The sequence below is a fragment of the Cucurbita maxima genome, unplaced genomic scaffold (assembly GCF_002738345.1).
Source record: "Cucurbita maxima cultivar Rimu unplaced genomic scaffold, Cmax_1.0 Cma_Scf00018, whole genome shotgun sequence".
NCBI lineage: Eukaryota > Viridiplantae > Streptophyta > Magnoliopsida > Cucurbitales > Cucurbitaceae > Cucurbita > Cucurbita maxima.
The window spans coordinates 4,374,903-4,398,229 of record NW_019272034.1 but is presented as its reverse complement, the minus strand read 5'-3'; the positions used below and the strand labels follow the sequence as shown (position 1 = coordinate 4,398,229).

The 23,327-nt window shown below is 34.7% G+C and overlaps 4 protein-coding genes and 1 long non-coding RNA gene across 15 annotated transcripts; 3 read left to right on the top strand and 2 right to left on the bottom strand.

Moving 5' to 3' along the window:
- Positions 1-3,545: 3,545 nt before the first annotated feature.
- On the top strand, positions 3,546-5,167 carry LOC111493262 (zinc finger protein ZAT4-like). Its single transcript, XM_023142908.1, has one exon. It carries the CDS (start codon positions 3,752-3,754, stop codon positions 5,165-5,167), a length of 1,416 nt encoding a protein of 471 aa, XP_022998676.1. The 5' UTR covers positions 3,546-3,751.
- A 3,655-nt stretch (positions 5,168-8,822) lies between these two features.
- On the top strand, positions 8,823-14,154 carry LOC111492761 (cilia- and flagella-associated protein 58-like). 6 transcript variants are annotated; one of them, XR_002719923.1, is made up of 9 exons: positions 8,823-9,016; positions 9,400-9,534; positions 9,771-9,830; positions 10,075-10,177; positions 11,126-11,708; positions 12,243-12,375; positions 12,580-12,747; positions 12,834-12,940; positions 14,035-14,154. XR_002719923.1 is itself a non-coding variant. In XM_023142200.1 (8 exons), the coding sequence occupies exons 2-8, from the start codon at positions 9,457-9,459 to the stop codon at positions 12,888-12,890; spliced, it is 1,182 nt and encodes a 393-aa protein (XP_022997968.1). In that variant the 5' UTR covers positions 8,823-9,016; positions 9,400-9,456; the 3' UTR covers positions 12,891-13,262. The 6 variants fall into 6 exon arrangements, 1 of the variants encoding a protein (XP_022997968.1); XR_002719926.1 differs by lacking the exon at positions 14,035-14,154 and adding an exon at positions 13,531-13,989 and having other exon boundaries at positions 9,414-9,534; XR_002719925.1 differs by lacking the exon at positions 14,035-14,154 and adding an exon at positions 13,531-13,989 and having other exon boundaries at positions 9,406-9,534.
- Positions 14,155-14,268: 114 nt separating this feature from the next.
- LOC111492763 (SNAP25 homologous protein SNAP33-like) lies at positions 14,269-17,183 on the top strand. 2 transcript variants are annotated; one of them, XM_023142201.1, is made up of 6 exons: positions 14,269-14,924; positions 15,447-15,919; positions 16,048-16,141; positions 16,377-16,504; positions 16,635-16,732; positions 16,846-17,183. In XM_023142201.1, exons 2-6 carry the CDS (start codon positions 15,458-15,460, stop codon positions 16,943-16,945), a joined length of 882 nt encoding a protein of 293 aa, XP_022997969.1. In that variant the 5' UTR covers positions 14,269-14,924; positions 15,447-15,457; the 3' UTR covers positions 16,946-17,183. The 2 variants fall into 2 exon arrangements, with proteins under 2 accessions (XP_022997969.1, XP_022997970.1); XM_023142202.1 differs by lacking the exon at positions 14,269-14,924 and adding an exon at positions 14,944-15,134.
- LOC111492764 lies at positions 16,491-16,931 on the bottom strand. Its single transcript, XR_002719927.1, has 2 exons — positions 16,811-16,931; positions 16,491-16,704 (listed from the first exon to the last, which is right to left on the bottom strand). It is a non-coding gene; the product is annotated as an uncharacterized LOC111492764 (long non-coding RNA).
- Positions 17,184-18,634: 1,451 nt separating the features above from the next.
- On the bottom strand, positions 18,635-22,534 carry LOC111492865 (heparanase-like protein 1). 5 transcript variants are annotated; one of them, XM_023142359.1, is made up of 11 exons: positions 22,379-22,534; positions 21,949-22,138; positions 21,267-21,526; positions 21,142-21,178; positions 20,874-21,057; positions 20,490-20,638; positions 20,176-20,409; positions 19,717-19,906; positions 19,512-19,637; positions 19,329-19,428; positions 18,635-19,142 (listed from the first exon to the last, which is right to left on the bottom strand). In XM_023142359.1, exons 3-11 carry the CDS (start codon positions 21,474-21,476, stop codon positions 18,762-18,764), a joined length of 1,611 nt encoding a protein of 536 aa, XP_022998127.1. In that variant the 5' UTR covers positions 21,477-21,526; positions 21,949-22,138; positions 22,379-22,534; the 3' UTR covers positions 18,635-18,761. The 5 variants fall into 5 exon arrangements, with proteins under 5 accessions (XP_022998127.1, XP_022998126.1, XP_022998125.1 ...); XM_023142358.1 differs by having other exon boundaries at positions 22,373-22,481; XM_023142357.1 differs by having other exon boundaries at positions 22,387-22,460.
- Positions 22,535-23,327: the final 793 nt, after the last annotated feature.

The following is a 23,327-nucleotide window of genomic DNA, read 5'->3' as shown; positions in this document are numbered from 1 at the left end:
GCTCGGATCATCAACTCAATCAGTATACCTCAATCAGCACAACTCTAATAGTGATTAATGGTCACTTTTGATGGTGCATTCTACACATGGCAAGTGCATTTGAGTTTGTAACTGATGTTCTTCTCATTCACTCATCTTAATTGGTTTAAATTTCTGATTTGGTTTAGGATCCAATTGAATTTAATCTTTGGTTTGGATTGAAAACTTGTTTCTCTGGTTTGAACATTTCCTTTTCCAACCAAGTTACTTGCATGTCTTCCGCATTGGAACAAATTGATCAAACTCCCCACAATTGCTATCAAACTCATACAATCAGCTTAAAAAGCTTGCTTAACATTGAACTTTCAGCAACACCACCTAAAAAACTGCTACCCTTCGCTCATTATTTAGAATTTGTCCTTGTAGAAACTGATCCAACTCTAAGATCTGTACTCAAAATCTTCATGATAACAGTCTGTGAGAGCTTTTCTCTCCAAACAACTCTGCTCTGTCCAATCAAACATAACATACAGAACCATTAAAGTTTCAACCATTTGTGAGCCTAATGCCTAGATATGGTAGAGACATATTTAGAAGATATTTGGTAAAGATTATGATATATATTTGGAAGATATTTGATAGAGATATATTTGTTAGATTATATCTTGTAGTTTAAATCTTTTGAAGCTATATTTAGTAAATTGAAACCATATATATACCCATTAGATAGTCAAATACTGATCTCAAAATGTACCTTTTTCATTTTCTGTATTATATCTGTTGTATATATTTGAAGTCATATAATAAAACCTTTAATCAATATTCCTCCTTTATTTTCTCTCTTCTGTTCTTTGTATTCTTCTTGATTGAGTGTGTGATCCTAGCCATTGGTATCGATCCTAACACCTAATTGAGTGTGTGTGATCGTAACAAGTGGTTTGGCTCAATATTCCTCCTTGTATTTTCTCTCTTCTGTTCTTTGTGTTCATCTTGATTGAGTGTGTGCGATCCTAACAATTGGTATCGATCCTAACACCTAATTAACTCAGTTTCCAAGTGGAAAGGGGATTTATATTCATATTCTTCTGCTCACACACTGTGCTAAGTTTTCATTCATTATTAATTACATGGTTGAAGAAATTGAATATGATTTGATTTTAGATGCTCCATTGAGTTGTTAATTAGACTAACAAATAATAAAGTTTATGAGTTGAGTATGGTTCCATATTCCTTTTCTTTCACTAAAGTATGCTCAAAATGGCACCATACTTCTTAGCATTATAATTACAATTACTCTAAAGAGCTTTGAATAATGCTATTTTGTTCCTTTCCCTAAGGAACTTTACTTCAAATACCATTCATCTTCTGTGCAGTAGATTTTGAGGAACCCATTTGATTTAATTTAAACTCCGTTCGCAACAAATATGGAGACAAAAACATAAAATGTGAGATCCCACCTCGGTTGGAGAAGAGAACAAAACATCTTTTATATAAGAGTGTGGAAACCTCTTCTTAACATATACGTTTTAAAATAAAATTTATTAATGATGAGTTTGAATTGTTACCTAAAATATCACAAAAACATATATACTAAGCTTAAATATATTTTTTGACTTCCTTTTTTAACTCAAATAGTAAGTAAGTGGGAGCGAAAATTCGAATATTTAACCTTATGATTAAGAATATAATACTCTAAAGTCAACTTCAAAATTTTTGATTAATTTATGGGTTGACATTTTTTATTGGGTCAATCAGACCAATTCGACCCACCCAAAAATTAAGAATATTTGACATTTGTAATTTGTAATTTGTAATTTGTAAGCATGATGCATTGTATGCATCGAAGATAAGTAAGATTTTTTTAAAAAAATAATTAAAGAAAAAAACTCGACAACCTAGATCAACTCAACTTAACTGTGAAGTAGGTTGCGTTGAATTATGAATTGTATCCAAGTTGTTCGGATTAACCTTCCAACAAATTGAAAAAAGAATTCTACTGCTCAACTCGAGTCAACTCGTGTACGCCCATGAGTTAAACTCAGAAAATGCAAAAGAGAAAAAGAATTCCATTTGACCATACAAAGTTATGGTTTTTCAATTTACGTTCAGCTCAAAGGACTTGCTAACCCAATATGAATTTTTAAAATTAAAATTTATACATTTGTTTTGTAATCTCTAAAATAATTTTTTAACATAGCTCAACATCTCTATTTCATTTTAGTTTTGGTAGTAAATCCTTGAGAATTAATTTTTATTGAAATTATTTACATATTTCTAAAATTTATTTTAAAAAAATACTAATAAATATTAAACAAATGAATAATACATAAATGAATTGATAGCCATTCGAAAGATAAGATGATTAAAAAAAACTCAAAAGAATTAAAAGTTTGATGGCACAATCATAGTCATCTCGAGAATTTTCCAAAAATGCATGTTGATTTGTGAAGATAGTTTTCAGTATTAAAAACGAGAAGTAAACAACGTGACCATGTTGCAGGAGATAAAAAGAAATGTCGAGGCACACCGGCGCGGAATCGAGGCAAATGGATTATAAGATCTAATTAGATGATACTTTAGTGTAAACATTAGGATTAATTGGAGAGAGAATTAGTATATTTTGAAGAGAGAGAAAGATGGGCACTTTGCATCCCTAAAGGCATTGTGCTTTCCATGTTCAATCTTGTGATATTGCATCTTCAAGTTCCCTAAGCAAACATTGATTATTCAGCCCACAGAAATAGAAAAACTGGTCCAACAAATCTTAATAGGGATGGATGTATTGACTTTCTAGTCGATGTTGTTTATGATTAAATCATACGAACAAATAATTCATGTTCGAGTTAGCTTGCATGCACCTCACCTAGTCTTACAACACAATTCAAGCATAGTTCAACTAATCAATACACACGCTCTTAAGAGATTAGAGATTCAAATGTTTCCATTTACTCAACGTGGAGCTAAAAAAAGTGCAACCCATATCAGCTTACGACATGAATGAGATAAAATCGATCCACACTACGTAACCAATGACTCAAGTTGAAGCATACAAGTTGACAATAGTCTTATCCATCAAACCCAAGTAAAGATATGTAATCAACATTGATAGAATTGCGTACTGTGAAACAATATTAAACTGCTCCATTAGAGATCAGTGATTTTGGTACAAAAAGAGGAAGAGATAAGTCCAAAAATGATGAAGAACAGGCCCACACAGAGACACAAAAATAGAAGCAATTGGCTTATAAGCAGGACAAAGGTTGGGGTGGGGGCATTGGATTTGTGGGTGACTTTGAGTTTGCTTTCTTCCTATTTACCCTTCTCTTTAGCTTTGGTTTCTTGCATGGATTTCTCCTCTCAACATAGCCATGCCTAACCTTAGCTTTCTTTCTTCGTTGTTCATCGCCATCATTAGCAATAAAGGTAGCAGCACCTCCGCAAACTTCGAACATTTTTCTCTCTTTTATTTTTCATCCCTTAAAACTTTCAACTGCCCAACAGAAGCATTCCTTTTCCACTTTTTGTGCATCAGATCCTCTTCTTTCTCCATGACTAGAATTCATCAAATCTGAGATGGGTTCTGTGTCATCAGATCACACAAAAGATAAGATCAAGCTGGAGTTTACTACTTTACTCACTAAATTTGAGCTCCCCACTTTGATTATTTCATCTGGGTCGTCTTGTTCTTCTTTGTTTTCTTTCTATTTCTGAGTTTTGGTTGGATTTTGGATCTCTTTCTGCTTCTTCCTTCCTTCAATTCTAGTTCTTGTTTATGGAGGGTGATCGAGAGTTCAAACACTTGTGCAAGTTATGCAACAGGAGCTTCCCTTGTGGGAGATCTTTGGGAGGTCACATGAGGTCCCATTTGATCGAAAGTCAAGCTCAAACTGGTGAGAATCTTAAGAAAATGAAACTGGTGGATAAGTTTCTAGGAGCTGGCGTTTCTGATGGTTATAGTCTAAGAAAGAATCCCAAAAAGACTTGCAGGCTTGCTGAATTCAGTGCTGAGGACAGGTTTTGCAGAGAATGTGGTAAGAGCTTTCAGTCATGGAAGGCCCTGTTTGGGCACATGAAATGCCACTCCATAGAAACTGAGAGAGTGTCTAGTAATTTGGAGTTTGAGGGCCACTCAGATGATGATCAAGGGAATAGATCTAGGAGGAAAACAAGGTACACGGCTGCTGAAACTGATTCTTCATCCGTTTCTGATCACAATGATCAAGAACAAGAAGAGGTGGCTTTGTGTTTAATGATGCTTTCTAGAGACGTTGGTGGGTTTTATTCAACCACCGCTGAGTCTTTGCTCCCAAAAACTCACTTCCCCAAAGTTGTTCAAGCAATTCCTTCTGTATGTATGGGAAGTAAGATGGTGAAACTCAAAGAATTCCACAGCAGAATGGATTCTGGGTATCTCAAATTTGAAAGGACAACCTCAGAATTCAGTGCTTATATTGTGAAGATGAACAAGAACAATGAAAAATATGGGTCAAGTTCTAACAATCAAACCGAGTTGAACCCACCTCAGTTCATGTCAAGTAGGTTCAATTCAGATCAGAGGAAGCTTCAGGAGCTTTCTAATGGGGAATTAAGGCCAAATTCGTTTAAAAGATCATCACCTAATGAACTAAACTCAGAAGGCTACAAAAGCAGAGTAAAGAGAAGCAAATTTCAGTGTAATTCTTGCCATAAGGTGTTTCACTCATATCAAGCACTTGGTGGGCATAGAGCCAGCCACAAGAAAGCCAAAGGATGCTTAGCTTCATCGAAGACAGAAAGCAGTGAAAACAGCATCGAAACAGAAATTTCAATCGACCCAACTTTTGAAAGTAAGCCCACAGCCACAGTTTATGAAATGGAAAATCAGCAGGAACCAGAGATTCATATGGGGTATGAGAAAAAGAACAGAAAGCATCATCAATGTTCAATTTGCTTCAGAATCTTTAGTTCAGGCCAAGCTTTAGGCGGCCATAAGAGGTCCCATTTGATAAGTGGGTCGGAACCCAGAAACAAACTGCCACAACAAACCACACCGATTCGAAAACCAGAGCCGGAGTTGAGAGACTACCTGGATCTGAACCTCCCAGCGCCAATCGACGAAGAGGGCAGCAGCAACCATTTGAGCACAATCGAGCCATGGTGGGTCGGTGGGAGCCAATCGCACGAGCCGCCATTAGTGGGTTTGATTTGATTAGGGTCCACCTTCGTTGCTTGCGGCTTCGGGCACTGTACAGTACAGCCCTTTTGCCTTTCTATATGATTCATTGATTCTTTCCGGATTTGGGAATCGAAGTGATATTCTTCTGAATCAATATGATGGTTTTGTTATAATCTGTGAGATAACAACAGTCTACAAACCTGAATCCATCAGTTGTTTTTCTTCTTTTTATTTTGTGGATTATGAAGTTTACCTGGGATCGAAGTTACAATTTTGTTTCTAAGAGGCCAAATTTACATGAATTTGTAAGATTTTGGAAGGCCAAAAGGAAAAAAAAAAAGAAAAAGAAAAAAAGAAGTGGAATCATATGGAGCTTAAATGGGGTGTTTAGTGAGTTGCCATTGAATGTCATATCCCATATCTCCATTTTGGGTGCCTTCTTTTTCTTGAATTTTCAATATCTATCCATACATATATGATGATGAGATATCATACTTTGATGAGAGAAGGAAAGAGCTCCACCCACGATCCTTTCAATATCTTGGGCCAAATTAATGAAATTTTTTATTTTACCTAAAAAAAAAACATTCTGAAATTAAAATTAAAATTATTAATTATAATTATAAAAATTAAAATACATGTCTAATTTTTTTAGACAAAATATATATCTAAATTGGTTGAACTGAGTTTTATATTTAAGATAATTTTGGAAGTAGCTAATAAATTAAATATTAATTAATTAATTAATTAATTAACCTTTTTGGTGCCTCCAAATAGGCATAAACTTTGGCATGTTGGATGATGTTTTTTTTTATTTAATTAAGCTTCGTTTACATGTAATTAAGCACTAAACATTATGAAAAGGGAGTTAATTATTTCATTAATTTGTTGAAGTTTTGCATGTGGGTGGGCAAAGGGAGTGGGGATGTCCAAATTAATTATATTGGTACATTATTTTGGGTACCAAATTATTATTATTTTTTTTTCACCTTAATCAATTAATTACTCTTAATGGGTAATTATGAATTCAAAATTTTTGCATATGGTGGGATCAAGCAAGTGGCATGGTTTGGTTATATCATAATATTATTATTATTATTATTATTCTTTTTTTTTTTTTTTTTGTTACCAAATAATTAGGAAAAAAATAGCATGGGTTGTTTGTTTTGTAAAATGTTGATAATATAGCAAAGCATCTCATATGGTTTATTTTATTGTTTTTGGGAAATAATAATAATAATAATAATAATAATAATAATAATAATAATAATAATAATAATAATAATAATAATAAGTTGATTTGGTAGGATCCATTTGAGCTTAGAGACATATATTATGAGGGGTGTATATATATGTTAGGTTGGGTAAATTTTTTATTATAAATTAAAATAAAAGCAATAAATACGAGAGTAAAAACTCTGCAGCTTGCAAATCCTTGAAATTTTCCAACCATGCAAAAACTCTTCAACATTCACGAGATCTTCCTTGCTTTGACTCGAACACAAGGTCAAGACGCATGAAAGCCTCTCGAAAGAAAATTCCTAAAGGATTGGAAAAATAGTTTTAAGAATTTTGTAGAGATATAATTTTATTCTCTGATTAGTATATTTTAATCCTATTTACCCGACTCTTGAAAAATATTTACAAAATAGTATATTTGCATATTTAATATATTATGGTATAAATACCAATCATATTTAGATATTATAAGATATTCTAATATATATTTAATTAATTTGAATCTCATTCAAATTTTAAATATATTTTTATTTAATGTATCAAAATACAATTAATTAAATAATATTTAATTGTATCAAATAAATAAATATATTTTTTCTTTTTAATATATCTAATATATTAAATATTAATTTTGATCTTCAAATAAATTGAGCGATGGGATACTATGGACCTACCAATTATAAGCTACACTAATATAAAATTAATTAATTAAACTCTTTAATTAACGAATTTCCATTCATTAATTATAGGTCACTCCACTATAGATTTAGAGTTGAACTATTATGCATTGTAGGATAAGTTAGGTTCATTGACATAACTTTACAAGCAAGTCTATCACGAATTGTTCATAATTACAGCTGGGTCAAAAATCCATTTTATCCTTGTAATTACATCTTTCACCTTAAGTAGTACCATTGATTCTCTAATAAACAATTTGTTTATGATCCAATCATAAACCAAGTCCCACTTGGACCAATGAGAGGGTGGGACTCCATTATTCAAGTCCCGAACTCAGTACTTAAGAGAACTCCATGAACTAGAGTGAATTTCATCTTATGATATTATGTTCCCAGCTCCCTATTTGGTCAAGTCCCCAAAATGGTAGGCAGACAAGCCCTTATAGGCAGAAGTTCATAACTCACTCAGGATTATGATCGAGTCACATATGATCATCTTATGAAATATTAATATTCTTAATTAACAGATTTATAAAGAGAGATTAAATATTTTTTGGTCCAGTCTTATACAAACTCATTGTATAGAATACCCCACTTACATGTCTTCACATGAACGATTTAGATTAAATAATTTATAATGATTACAAAGTGAGTCGTGTTAATAGTATTACCAGGATAAGACACCCAACCTTATCCATATACTATAGACTTTTTAGGTTATTATTTGAACACAATTTTCTTGTATGTCAATCGCATACGGTATTGAATTTTCATACTATGGATAACAATTAAATTACAAATAAAATAATAAAATTATTGTTAAAAACTAAATAATTAATTAGGAGGCTTTAGCTCACCACTCGAAAATTTGGATGGGTTGATTTAATGATGAGAACAATTCTAATAAAATTCACAGCTCAATCTAATCTAACTTTCTATTTTTGGGTTGGGATGAGCTCGGTTGTCAAATTATTTTTTAGTTATTTATTAAAATTTTATTTATTTATAATACATGTTATATTAATAGTTAAAACTTCATAAAACTCAAATATCAAACATTTGCAAGTCATAATACATTCTTTACAAAAAAAATCAAATATTCTTAATATTTATAATAATTTTAAAAGTATGGTAGAGTTTGATCGGGTTGAGTTGTAGCCGATTGGTCTGAACTCAATTTTTTATTTTAAAAAAATTCAATCCAATCCAACTGGAAAAAAAATTATTTTAATATAAACACTTTCTTAAAAAATATATATCTAAAAGCAAAAAAAATAAATAAAAATTTGTTAAAGCAAATGATTATGTATTCACCCTAGTTTAGGTGTGAGTTTAGTTTTAATTTTTTTTTTTATTAAAATTATTTTAATGTAATTTTAGTATAAATACTTTCTTAAAGAGTGACTTTAATCACATTTTTTTTTTGTTTTAAATAGAGGAGAAAAAGAAAATAAAATTTTATGTAATAAAGTAATTGGCGGACTTTTTTTTTTATAATTTGTTTTAAACTCATTGAAAAAAATTAATTATTAAATATTGTCAAATACTTGATTTTTTTTTTTTATTATTATTATAAATAATTGTCCGTCATAATTAATTAAAGAGTTAATGGGAAAAAAGAAATAAAAGAAAGTAAATTCCAATGTTTTGGGCCTTTGAACCGTATTCGAACTCTCAACCGGCCCAAATCAGTTCAATTCAATTCAATTCAATTCAATTCAATTCAATTCAATTCAATTCCACCATCACGACAGATTAAAATCTCCGCCAGTTTTTCGCTGGCAACGGCCCGACCATTATTGGAAATCAAATCAATTTTTGATCATTGGGGTTTCGACGATTCAAAAGCTCTCTCTTACATATGCAAATTGCAAGCCATTTCTTCATAATCGATCCCAAATTAAGATATTATTGACATCCTCAGCTACCCACCATCAATTGAAGGGTAAAGTTCGCTTTCGAGAAGGTACTTTCCCGTGTACTATTTCTGAAGCTTTCGGTAGATAAAAGCAAAGTATTGTTCATTGTTCCATATACTTCGCGTATGGATGAGTTGGTTAAAATTTCTAGAAATTTGTTTAAGGGATGTTTGTCTTGTTGGGATGAATTAGTTGAACCGAATTATCCTTTATCTTTGATTGGAACTGTGATGTTTGTCAGCAGAAAATTGATGGAGGTAGAATTTTCTTTTTCTTGCCGATCCTTTTTTGAAAATTTGAATTGACATTTTTATTTCCCTTTTATACTCTTGCTTCCTTCCGGGAATTTGTTGCTTTTGCAATTGTTGCAAATAGTTTCATGTTTTACTATATGGGTTGTCATTTGATGTTCTTTAATGTCTTCTGGTAGTTTTAGATGCCCAGCACTTGCCCCTGTTTGTGATTCTTCTAGGATTCTCTTTCACCAATGTTGAGTCGCAGGAGTAATAGCTCTAGCTCATCTGATTTAGAGGAACTTCTAGAGATTGAGTCAAGATGTCGACAGGTATACTTTTCAATCTACTTGCTCAGAGTTTCTCTCTTGACATGGGCTTGGAAATAAAAATAACTAGAAGTGATTGCTGCAAGATATCCTTCTAGTGGCCCGTATAAAAAGTTAATTTTCCCAAGTATTATGTGTCCTGTATATTTGGACAAATTTGATGGGTTCTTTTCTATCTCCTTTAATGCATATGTATGTATATATATATAGTTAAATCTGTGTCATTTTTACTTATGCAGCTCAAGAAAGAAAAGGAGACACTAATAGGTTCACGGCCACAAAGCTTTGAACTGATAAGGGTAAGTTCCACGTTAAATGTTCTTCCCCCGTTTACTGTGCAGAATGTGATGTTTAGTCTTCAATATGCTTTATGTTTTTTCAGCTCATAAGCATCTCTTTGGATGCCAAGATTGCTTTATATTCACTTTATGTCCCTTTTGCATGGTTACTCACTTTATCTAAAATGAGCGCTTGATATGTAATGTAGACATTTCGATTATCATTCAGATGAACTTTATTATTTTTTATTTTTGTCTGATGCAGCGGCTGGAACTACATGCGAACTCTTTATCAGAAGCACGCCAGGAAGACAAGCTACGCATTGAAAAATTGGAGAAGGAGTTGACAAACTGCACTCAGGAAATAGGTACAGGAAATTGTGTAATGTAGCGTGTTTGAGATCACTTCAAAACTTGACTCTTGTGAATGAACATTTGAGGAACCGTTGAAATCATTATAGGCTAAATTGAGAAGTTTATTTTATCAATGAACTTATTGAAATGAACTTTTATTTATAATAGTGAATGTATAAAGACTATTGTATTATTTATTAAAGATGTTATGCATAAATATAAAACAGAAAAACTAGCAAATCCGTTCAACGGAAGTTATCCAAATGACTATATTCCCTTAATTTTAGAACTATGGTGGTCGGTCACCATGAAAATATCAATCCTTTTTAGCACTTAAGTCTTCTTTTCTAACCCATTATTTGTGGAAAAGTGCTTAAAGAGTTGAGGGTGTGATTTATTATAGTGAGCAGAAAGATTATTTGTGTGATTTTCTTTTAACTACTCTCTGGCATGGTTTGATATAGGGGGCTTGAAGATCTTTCTGTGTTTGGAATAGGGGTTTAAAGATCGGTGTATATATGTGTGTATACGCAGAGATATTTAGGTTTGTGAGATGGTGTTTACTGTAGATTTTGTATAGCTCCTTGCTTTCTGAATTGAAGTCAATTGGAAGAGTTATTATCAGCTCCTAGGATTTTGGGGTTTAGGACCCATCCCTTTCTTCCTCTTTGATAATTTCTTCTAATACCCCTAAAGTTGTAGCAACAACAAGTTATCAAATTATTTGTTCTTTTAGTTAGTATTTAGTTTTGGAGGCATTTCTTAATGTCAATAATATTTTCTGCTTTAAGAGCTGACATGTAGAATATTACTGAATTTAGAATTATTAACGATTTTAAAACAACGATGATTGATGAATGTCTGGCATGTTCGATGTATGTGGCAGCGTGCTATCCTCCATTCTTGATGTCATAATCTTACGAATCTTTTTTGACTTAGTTCAACAACAACATTCATCACAGATCACCTGCAGGATCAACTATGTACAAGGAACGCAGAATTAAACTACCTTGTAGATCACGTTGAGAACCTTGAATTCAAATTAGTTCATATGGAGCGTTTGCAAGAAAAGGCTGTCAAGTTAGAGGAAGAGGTGAAGCGTTCGAACTCAGAGTGCCTCTTCTTGAAGCAGAAACTAGTTTACAAGGAAAAGGAGCTACAAGAATCACATTCCAATATGGAAAAACTTGAGGAGTCGATTTCATCTATGACATTGGAGTCTCAATGTGAAATTGAGAGTATGAAATTGGATATGGCGGCCATGGAGCAATGTTACTTGGAAAATAAGAAAGTCCAGGAAGAAGCTCTTCATCTAAATGATAAAATTGATCGATTAATTGGGGAGCTTCAGAATGCAAAGAAAAATACTGAGTCTCTGGAGAAGGAAAATAAGGAACTTCAAAGAGAGCTGGATATATCGACAAGAAATGCCTCCACATTTTGTCGAAGGATTGAGGAATTGATTGAAAACAAGGAGAGATCACGAAATACTCTGTGTTTCTCGAACGACGGAGATAGCGAGTTAGCAACATTACTTGATATTAGGTACTTGTGATATAAATTTAAAAATCTATGGTCTCTGCCTCTGCATTTTCATTACTTGAAACTTTATTCTGCACCATATTTATTGGTTAATAAGTCTCTTTTCACCACAATTCTCTATGGTTATTGTGAAGTTTCCTTTTAAAAGATACGCCTTTGCGGATTCTAATATTTAATAAAGGATCCAGATTTTATTTGTTGGCTACTAGTTGTTTTGAGTTGTCATGATTCTGATGAAGTTGCTTTTTGTCGGGGCCATCATATTTTTGTTTGCTTTGTACCTGCTTTCTTTCTTACTTAAACAGTGACTCTTCTTGCCAGTGAAGAACAAAATCTGGATTTGTGTTTTGCATATCTGGTCCTAGAGAATCGATTAGTACACTTTTGAAACGTTTCAAAAGTGGATGCAAATTCTTGGTCCATTACTGACAATTATTATATTTGGTCCCAGAGAATCCATTAGTACACTTCTGAAACATTTCAAAAGTGGATGCAAATTCTTGGTCCATTACTGACAAATTATTATTTTATGTGCAGTTGTGGCGAAGACTCAGGCCATCATCTTCCGAAGTTAGCAGGTGCACCATTTGCAGATGAAAATTCAGAAGTCAAAATGGATGTGATGGCAAAGCAGATACAAGATTATGAACTTCTTGTAAAGCAACTCAAGGTATGATGCATATAGCAACGCAGTTGTCTCTGATATCTAACAGACTAATGCAAGATACTCAATGAAGCTCCCTTCGGTTTTCCTTAATTTTAACCTGCGTATAGAAACCAATTAGTTGAGTTTGTTGGTCTTTTTTTTTCTTTCTATGCAATATGATTCTTTTTGTTTGAAGCCTCCAGGTTTTAACATTCTAGTGGTTGACAGGAGGAGCTAAGAGAGGAGAAGTTGAAAGCAAAAGAAGAAGCAGAGGACCTTGCTCAAGAAATGGCTGAGCTAAGGTACCAAATTACTGGTTTGCTTGAAGAAGAGTGCAAGCGCCGGGCTTGCATTGAACAGGCATCTTTACAGAGAATTGCCCAGTTAGAGGCACAGGTATTATGCCTGGGTTTGAAATCTTATATCCCGTTTGAGGCATCATATCTAATTTTTTTTTTTTTTTATTGATTACTACTTTTCAGGTTTTAAAAGAACAAAGTAGGTCATTTTCTATTGCTAGGCGTATGTACGAAATATAGTAGTTGGGAGTATGAATCAAAAGCTGCTCGTGGAAGAGTGTCGATCAAAGGTTTGCATTGCTTTACTATTTCTTTGATATTGAGAATTATCTTGACCATTGAGTTGGTTCTGGTTCGAGTTTTGTGCTCATAAGAAATTAGCACTAACAAATGGGAATGAAAATGCAATCATATCAGTAGTTTTTCGTACTTTATCTCTAAATACCGGTCATCACTTGGTTTTATGTACACGTACGTAGCAGTGGTAGATGCCTTCTATTGATATTTATATTACGGTCAAAATATCATTTTGGTCTGTAACGTGAATCTTATTTCCTCTGAATGTTTGTACTTTCAGTAAAGCTTAAAATGGGTCCTAATTGTTAGTTTGAAGCAGAAGAATAGATATTATGTAAATGTGTGTCCAAAATTATGGAGTAATTACTAATAGAGCATTTTTCTTTTTATTTAAGAAAAGTTAACCAAAGGAAAGTAGATTTATCGAAAGTATGAGGACTGAATATGACATCTGAAAGTTATATGTTAATCTTATATTACTTAATACTGGCTAAGGACAGATCAATTCAACTCCTGTCATAATTCTTTTCATCTACCTCTATCTCTTCCGTTTGCCCATACTCCATCGTTTTAAATGAAGCAGCTTACTTTCTGAGAACCTTTGGTACTGAACTGGTGAATTTGACTGCAAAACCAGTGGCTCCTATGTTTTCATCTTGGTTTTCCCAGATAATGTCGTATCCAAAATGAAAAACTTTGCAACCCCAACTTTTTACCAACAACTCAGCCAATTCAGCTTCTTACAGAGAAAACACGCATGCTTGTGTAGAAGACGATACAGAAAGATAGTAGGTTCCATGAATAGAGTTGACTATAGGTTGTTCAACAAGCTGCAATCAGAAATACTTAGTAGATGTGCTTTGCACAGTTACTTCCTAGCAGCTCTGGTTTTGAAGCTGCCCTTTCTCAAGAGTAATATGATTTTGAACTTTGTGTGTATTACAGAGTGTTGGTTTGGTTTGTCAGAATCTGGTCACTGTTGTAAATATTATGCATTTGTAATGTGGGAAGTTTTGTTTGCAACCATTCCATGTTTTACTTCATTTGTCTACTGCTACTCATCTTGTTCTGCAAAACGAATTCACAGGGCCTACAATTAACAACGTGGGGTAACTGGTGGGAGTCTGGTGAGCAGCCTTGCTGGGCTTGTTGGGAGCCGTGTCAGTGTTGGATGAAACAGAGTGAAATGAATGGATTATTCAGTTCAGACGTTTTGATGTTTTCCTTTCCGGTTTCCCTTCAAGGTTTTTAAAACGTATCTTTCGGGAAGAAGTTTCCACATTCTTGTAAATAATGTTTCGTTATATTCTCTAACTGATGTGAGATCTTACAATCCACCCCTCATCAAGGCCTTGCCCTCGGCACTTGTTCTCTTCTCCAATTGATGTGGGACCCCTCGATCCATTCCTTTTGGGACCCAGCATCTTCCTTGTGTTTACCCCTCTTGGGCTTAGCCTTTTCATTGGCACATAGCCCGATGTCTGACTTTGATACCATTTCTAACAGTCTAAGCCCACTGCAAACAGATATTGCATCTTTGGGCGATTGTGTGATCCCACACATTGTCCTCTGAACTATTGTGAGATCTCAATTGAAGAGAACAACGAAACATTTTAAAAGTGTGGAAATCCTCGTGGGCTGTTACAAAAGCGAGGTATAATTGAAGACATATATTATACCAGTGGTAATAATTACAAATAATTATATAATAGTGAGCATATATTATACAGATTATTCATGGAAACCATCTTTTGACCAAATCCATCAACACTATTTGGTCCTCTTCCCCCCAAATGTGAACCTTTCTTTGCGATGAAAAGCATTTGTCAAAGAAAAACGGTGCCCCATATGAACTTTGATTTTAGTTTATAAAGAAAAATTGTACTCCATGTTAATCGCTGCGCAAGGTTTTCACATTTGGAGCTCTGAAAGCGCAGGAGGCAGGTTCCTTGAAAGCTCATCAGAGCGGTTAAAGAGGTAAACTAAAGTCTTTGCCCTTCAACTTCTTCCTGCTAAGTTCCTCTTTCAAGAATTTTCTCCTTGCCCAAGTCTTCTTCTGTTCAGAGCCAACCCATTTCTTTCTATCGTGCCTTCAAAATCTGGGGTTCTGATTTTCTTCCAATTTTGCGATTCTGTTTCTGAGTTGCTGAAATTACTTCTGTTCTTGCTGTTCGTGGAATACTCAAGGTACTCCAGTTTTACTTTCACTTTTTGTATCTGGGTTTTGATCATCAACTCCTCCTTCGTCGCCTTTACATGATTTTGATCATCACTTTTTGAATCTGTCCTTTACATGATTTGCTTGTCCTCTTTAGTTTCTTATCGTGCTATCAGCTGTTCTGTTCTTACATCCATTTTGTATCCATCTTGCGCTTAATCCAATCTGATTGAACTTGTTTGAACTGGAATCTAAATTTCATACACCTTTATACAGAATTGAATGTTCTATCGATTTTCCCTCAATACTTTTAACCTGTTGGACTACTTTGTTCTCTCTAGTCCCTGGGAAAATGTTTGGTTCGAGGAAGGCTCATTTGAAGATAGGGAGACATAGTTCTACTCCAGACCCTCTTGAGTCTGATGATGGTTTTAAAGCGAAGCAGAATCCGGTTACCTCTCAAAGGACTACCTCAGACCCTTCGTTAGTGAAAGAGAGCTTTAGCTCCAATCCTTTTGGTGATGATCATGGACATGCTCCCTCTTCTTCAAGCTCACTAACTTGGTCAGAAAGAAACAAGTACAAGAACGATTTCCGGGATTTAGGAGGGTTGGAAAACCAATCTGTTCAGGAGCTGGAGAATTATGCTACTTATAAGGCTGAGGAGACAACAAAAGCAGTGAATGGCTGTCTAAAGATTGCTGAAGAGATAAGGGAGGATGCTACCCAAACTTTGGTTTCCTTGCATCAGCAGGGTGAGCAAATTACAAGGACTCATATGGTTGCTGCTGACATCGATTATGATCTCAGTCGGGTATGTTCGTTTTGAAATGCAAACGATTCGATCTTGGTGTTTCGTGGCCTTGAAATTTCTAGCGCTAACTCTGCCAGTATAAGTCTAAGCACTATCATTTTCTTATTCTTTTCATGAATGCTTATCAGGGAGAGAAACTTCTGGGAAATCTAGGGGGAATTTTCTCCAAGACTTGGAAGCCAAAGAAAACTCGACCCATATCAGGGCCTATTATGAACTCTGGTTAGCTTCTTTCTTTCTACCATCATCCAGACTTTTCTTGTGAGATTCCACGTCAATTGGGGAGGAGAATGAAACATTCTTTATAAAGGTGTGGAAACCTCTCCCTAATAGACACGTTTTGAAAACCTTGAGGGCAAGCTCGAAAGAAAAAACCCAAACAGGACAATATCTTCTAGCGGTAAACTTGTCACAAGGGGCGGACCAAAAAACTGATATGTTTGAGAATGTCTTATAGATGATTTGGTAAGAAGAAAGGGTAGCCACTTGGAGCAGAAGGAAAAGTTAGGATTGATTCATCACAAGGGACGGACCAATACAAAAGCTGCATTTGCTGAACCTACCAATGCAATTCAAAAAGTAGAGGTTTGTATTTGCTATCTGTAAATCGTTACTGCACAAATGTGTACCATGATAAAAGTATATCCATGGTTTCCAAAATGCAGTAACATTCACCTTACATAAGCTTTGTGTTTCAAAATCATACATCACACAGGTAGAAAAGGTGAAGCAAGATGATGCACTATCTGACATGAGCAATATCTTGGAAGAGCTCAAGGAAATGGCTGTTGACATGGGTTGTGAAATTGACAGGTTAGTTTCTATCTTCTGTATTCCAGAAAAACTTGTGTGCCGATTCTTGCAAGTGAAAGACAAAGAGACTAGGTGTACCTTAGAAATTGAGATGACTCTGGTGCTTTTTACAGGCAGATTGTTGCTCTGGATCATGCTTCAGTTGATGTCGAGGTGCTTGGTGACCGAGTTAAAGATGCTAACCGACGGGGTCGTCGTCTCCTTGGAAAATAGAGTTCAAACCCCTCACATTCATGATTAGGCATCTCTTGATTACTCCATTTTCCTGGTTTTGTTTTCTTTTTGCTTCCATAAAGAGATGTTCTGCCCCTTTTCTTTTACGAGATCACTGATCGTAGGTCCATGCTTTGTTCACCTCGAGCAATGTATACAAACACATTTGAACAATTCCATTTCAAACAATTGTTTGCGCATTTCAATTAGAACCATGCATTTTCAAACATGGGATTTTGAACGATCCGATTGCTGATGGGTCCAAAATGATGAACAAAGATTGAATGATGCTGTCTCTAGAAACAACTGCCTACACGCTTCTGTCAAACTGAAATGTAAAGTTTTTCCTAATGTAATCTAAGCAAATAAGCGTTCTCCATACTCAATGATACAAACAAGTCAAATAAGTTGCCAGAGATTTGTAAACTCAAATTCTAGTATAGGGTACCGAAAATATTAGTATGCCAGCTGATTCATGAGCGTCTTTGCCAGACATCGGTTTCAAGATGCAAGCAACTGAAAGCAATCTATTTTTCATAATTGCGTTCACATCCCAAATTAGAAACCTAGTTCGTACTGGTCTTGTCTGGTAATCTTTGATATTCAAACGGAATTCATCATCTTCAGAAGCACAAAAATTAGAAAACCTAGAAAAGAAAATTCATAAATCCATCATGGTATGATTCAGGCTTGATAAATTCGAAACGAAAATCCCTAATTTCCTTGCTAAACATAGATTGCCGAAATAAGCTCGTAAAGAAAACTTCAGAAAAGGATGGGAAAAACTTCGCTCATTGTTGATAACAACAGTACGCCAATCTACAGTTCAATTCTCACCAAAACAAAAAAAATCTCAAATACAACAAAAACATAGAAACACAAAAAACCTACCAGAAAGCGCCATGAGACACGGGATGAAAAAAGAAAAATAGAAATCAGGAGTTGACATCCATGATACTCTTGACCTTAGGCGCGTAAAGAGAGTAAACAAGGGCCTGCCGCTTCGCAACCTCAAGCTGAGCTTTTCCGCCAGCGAATACGGAGGAGATGGATGAAGGGTCAGAGAGGCTTTGATTTTCTCGGAAGGCATCAATGGTGCGGCGTTTGGTGTATTCTTTGATATTGTAATCGGGGAATTGACGCGCCGTGCGAAGAAGGGAACGAAAGAGCGTGAGGATTTCAGACCTCGATGGAGCCGCCATCTATGTGGAAAGAAGACGACGGACAGAGAAGAAACGAATCAAATGGATAAAAATGCCGAAGCTTCTGGTTTTGTTGGGGTTGGTTCCTAATACTTCGGTTAAATTGTAAAAATATATATATATATATATTAAACAAAGATGTCCCAAAATAATGTACTGAAATTACATAAATTGCTCGTATCAAATAAAAATTTAAAATGAATGGTTCCTTATAATTATATATTATTTTAAAAAAATTATTATTACACAAAAAAGTATAAAATTAAAAAATATTGAAATCCTATTAAACCCTGTTCTCATTAAGGAAGTAATTTAGTTTAATCCATATATAATATATAAAAGAATAAACAAAACATTTAAAAGCTGAATAAAAATAAAATAAATATGAAATTTAAGATTAAAAAAATATCTGAAACAAATTTATTTAGATTATTATGTTTTTCCATCGGATAAAATTTACTATCATATTTGGAAGTATTTTCACAAATTAAGTAAATGAAAATATAATTAGTAAATATGAGGAAGTGTCACACAAATTATGCATAACTTACAGATTGACAATACAAACTTGAAAACTGTGCAACAAAGAAGAAGGAAACTGAGGCCTTCACAGATCATTTGCAAGTTGGAGCTTCAAAATTAGGGAACACTATGAAAGCAATGGACAATGGAGCTATGAGTATTGGAGAATTCACACCAACAAGAACAGGGTTGAGTTGTGGAATGCTTCCATCTTCAGTTAGCTCTAATGGGACACCATTTAGAACCATGGTTTGGCTTTGAAGGTAACTATCTTTTGGTGTCAAGTGATACTCCTCTCTTGATATGGACAAGTCTGATGCCTTGTTTCCAACCCAACTTACTGTTCTCTTAATACCTTGCATGAAAGAGCTCCTTTTGGATATCTTTCTCACCTCGACAGTCAACGTGTTCCGAACGCTGACTACAAAGTGTGTCTGATTGCTTAAATTGATGAACAATGCAGTTATACCAGCCTGCAACAAGTTGATATCAACCATGACTTACAATCGAGATATGAACACACCACGTACAGAGCGACGCCTATTTAAGTTTATCTATCTTAAGACAGACCAGGACGTTTCATGCACAGATTTTCATGTTAATCTCTAGCTATGATTCCAAACAAATAGGGAGATAAGAGAAAAGTAGTCAAGTCTAACCCTTTCTTTTGAGCAATGAGCATAAGAGCGCAAGAAGGGAGATGCATCACTATTGACAGCAAGAACACCAGTACCCATAAGCCGATGCCATAGAAGTGCACTATTCATTAAAACAAGATTGTTTCAGGGTCAGACAAGGCTTTGAAAAACAAAGAGAAGATCTCGATTTCTAAATATTCTTGCCTGTAAAAATCAGGATTCGGTACGAACGTGCCGGTGCTTAGAAGACCATAATTTCCACCAATTAATGATTGTCTACAGTAGACTTTCGTTCGGTACTTGGCTGCCATACCCAACTGATCAAGGTACCTACGTGACGAATCAAGTGACGAATTTTTCAGGAAAACAAAATCAGAAGTTGGAAAAACTAGTTGATACCGAAAATTACCAAAAGCTGTTGATAAATCTGTTCGATACATCACGGCCACCGCTGTTGTAGGCGCCTCCAGATTCCCCAACCCAGGCAGAAGCCCATGGACCATATGTTTTGATGGTTTGATCAAGTTTACTGAATGTTTCTAATACTCTGCTGAGGTGTTGGGGATCCAATATCTTTTTCACTAGATTGGGATCAACTCCTGGAGTGCAGAAAACAAGATATGAAACGAGACGAGACAAAACGAAACGAAGAAATTCATGAGTTCAGAAAGCATGTTGTAATCAGGATTCAGGTTTTGAAAATACTTAAACAAAGCTCGTTAACTTCCCAACCGGTAACACGCAAAAGGTGAGTATTATAAAATTTTATAGCTACATCATCAAGAAGCTAATCCTTTATCATAAGATAAGTATAATTAAAAAGAAAGAAAAGAAAAGTGAACTAAAAGTTGGTATCATATTAGCACACCTGGACCCAAGTTATACAGATGATGTGTGACGACATTGACGACATTTGATCCCGAAACCTGGAGAAGTTTTGCATACCAATTCTGCTCATAGAATCCTCCCGGTGCTATAAGTGATGGTTTTGAGCTGGAATCACGGTACAGCTCGTCGATGATGCTCCTGAGTTGGATCAGGTCTTTTCCGTACTGTTCAGCAGCAACACTAGCGCCTACACCGCTTCCACTCAGTTCATTACCTTCAATGGCAAGAAGTTATTAAAGTTAGCTTGGAGTAACAAACTTCATAAAAACAGTGTAGACAGTCGACGACATATACCAAATTCCCACGAATCTATCGCATATCCCTTAGAAATGGTGTATTTCATAAAATCACGAGCATTACTCGAGTCCCAATTTCCTCCCCACTGAATTTTACCGATTTTGTGCCTCCCATGAAGCGCATTCAAGCCAAATGTCACAATGGCTCTGAAACAATAAGATATTAGCGAACAGCAAGACGCAAAAGCACATAATCAAACGATTCCGCTATATATAAAACATTTGTACGATATCATTTCATCTAAGCATTAAGAAAGTAACTCCTCTATAAGCATACGATTCCTTGAAGTAGTAAGTGATTGAGAAGGACATTCAACTTTTGATCGAAACAATTTAAGCAAACAGGTAAGGAACATAAGGATGCAAAATGAACAAACCTTACCCTGTCCTGGTGAATAAATGGTTTAGTTCATCCCACCTATTCATGTGTAAACATCCTTTAGAAAAACCAAATAACCCGGAGCTTATCTTTTGAAATGGACGGCACGGGACTTTCAAGCTTCCGACATCATACAATACCTGGTCTTGCAAAGAGCCGCCTATTCTTATCCTTAAATTGTGGAAAGCTGCTTTCCAGAAGAGTAATAAGATCAGTACTATTTGAAGCATGAAATAATCAATAGTGTCCAGTTCAAAGATCAGACACAAACCTTGAATTGCCTTGGCAAAAAGAGGATGAGATAGGTTCTGCATAAGAAAATTGAAACGTCATTTACCGAAAATAGAAATCCAACAAATATGCTTAAGTAGCACAATGTTCTTCGACAATTCATACCAAATTGATGACGGACGAGTACCCCCATGAACAGTGGTTGTAATCACACTTATCATGAGGCCACCAATCAATGGTAGCACAGATGAAATTATAGTCAGTTTCTGCAACTTTTTCATTAGCATTGATCACAATTCTAGCATGTTCTACGTGTTGAGCCCAAATAGCAGATACAGAAACTACAAAGAAAAGCAAGGAGAATCTGATATCCATTGTTCGGGTAATTGATACAGTCCCTCACCAGCTCAACAAATCATTGTCGACTGAAAAAGAACAGGAAACAGATATGAACATCTAAACTTCGAAAAATTAGTCCAAAAAAGAAGCAGAAATCTCATAGTTCAGGCTATCAAGAAATTGAGAGAGTCATTTTGACCAAACACAAGCACTGATTAAGGACCATTAAAGAAATCATATGTTTATCCAGAATGTTATGTTCTTAATAATACAGAATTTTCGGGTTTTCCTAGGAATGCGCTCACTTATTTCCACACCACCAGGATTTTCCAAACAATTACAGGAAAAACAAACAAGCAATGCCTTCATATTTGCTACACTAAACGTACAATAATACAAACTAATCTTAATGCTCACATTTCCAGATCCCATTTAATAAAAATCATTGACAAAAAGAAAATCCTAAGGAATCCAGAAAAAAAAAACACCAAAACAGATAGAAATCCACCTCAAATTCGAGACATTTCGTCAATAATGCAAGAAAATGAAATGGAGATGGCCTCTGAAGCCGATTGCCACAGCCTGACGTCAAGAATTTTGAGCTAAGCCGCCAGACTTTTCTATTCCTATCTTGGACTTTAGGCGACTCCACAGCTAGGAAAACCAAGTTGCACGTAATGGGTCAGCCTTTGATATAGCTGTCCAGGCAAACAGTTCCAATATAAATAAGCAGAACAATCAAACTAAACACAAATTTCTAAAGGGTATGTGTGCAAAACGACGAACACTAAAAGATGGACGGACATCTTTTTAGTCAAAAACCAGTCACAGGTTCATAGTTATAGTTATTTAATAGTAATATAACGCGATTCCAGAATGTTTGATGAAATGGATTAGAAGAAAAGTAAACATTCAAAGTAAAGGGAAAGAACCTTCACCAAATCACCAAATCCTTGCGTTTCTGAGACGAGTAGCTTCTTGTTCTTGATCTTCGAGAGTATTGACGATAGGTTTTCACTTCAATTTCATAGCTAATGAGAGATATAAATGAAGTTTCGGCAAGAGATTACGATCGGTGGGGTGATGGGTCTTATCTTATGGGGGTATTAAACGCAATCCGTGATGGTTCGCGCTTGAACGGTCGCTCTCAAAGAGTGATTACCCACCAAAAGAAAGCAAATAAGTTCCATCCCTCGATCTCAAATAAAACCAGAGATTTCCATTTCCCACTACTTTTTCTTCTACTTTCTACTAGTTCATACTGAATCTCCAAGATATTATACGATTGTGGAGTATGAATCTGACTTGATCGTTCCTACCCCCAAATAATTTTCGACATAAATGTTGAACTATTAGCCTTCTTTTCAAGTAACGGCAACAAAATTCGTGACCCATGTTCATGAACTTGTTCTTTAACTCTAAAAATCATAGCTTTTGTAGATTGATTCATATGAGGTAGTCTCTATCAGAAGGATTTTTCTTAATGGCAATCGTTCCTTGTAAGGGAAGAATGCATTTATCATTAATGAGTTGTAAAAGAGGGTAGAGAGAAGGAAAGGGAGATTTTAAAATAAATAAATAAAACCATTAAATTACAAAATTATTCCAACAAAACTTTGGGTCTGTTGAATAAATTCTTAAAAATTATTTTATCTATTAAAATTTAATTTAAATTTTATGTCTAAAATAATATTAAAATTTGAACTTTATCTATAATAAATCCATAAATTTTACAAAATTTGAAATTTTAATAATAAAATTTATGTTTTGAATAATTTAAAAATTAAAATTACAATTTAACCTTAAATAAATTAAGAAAAATGGAGTAGGTTAAGTAAGAAGCTTATCCAACTTTTTTTTCTTTTTTTTTTTTTTTTTTTTAAAAAA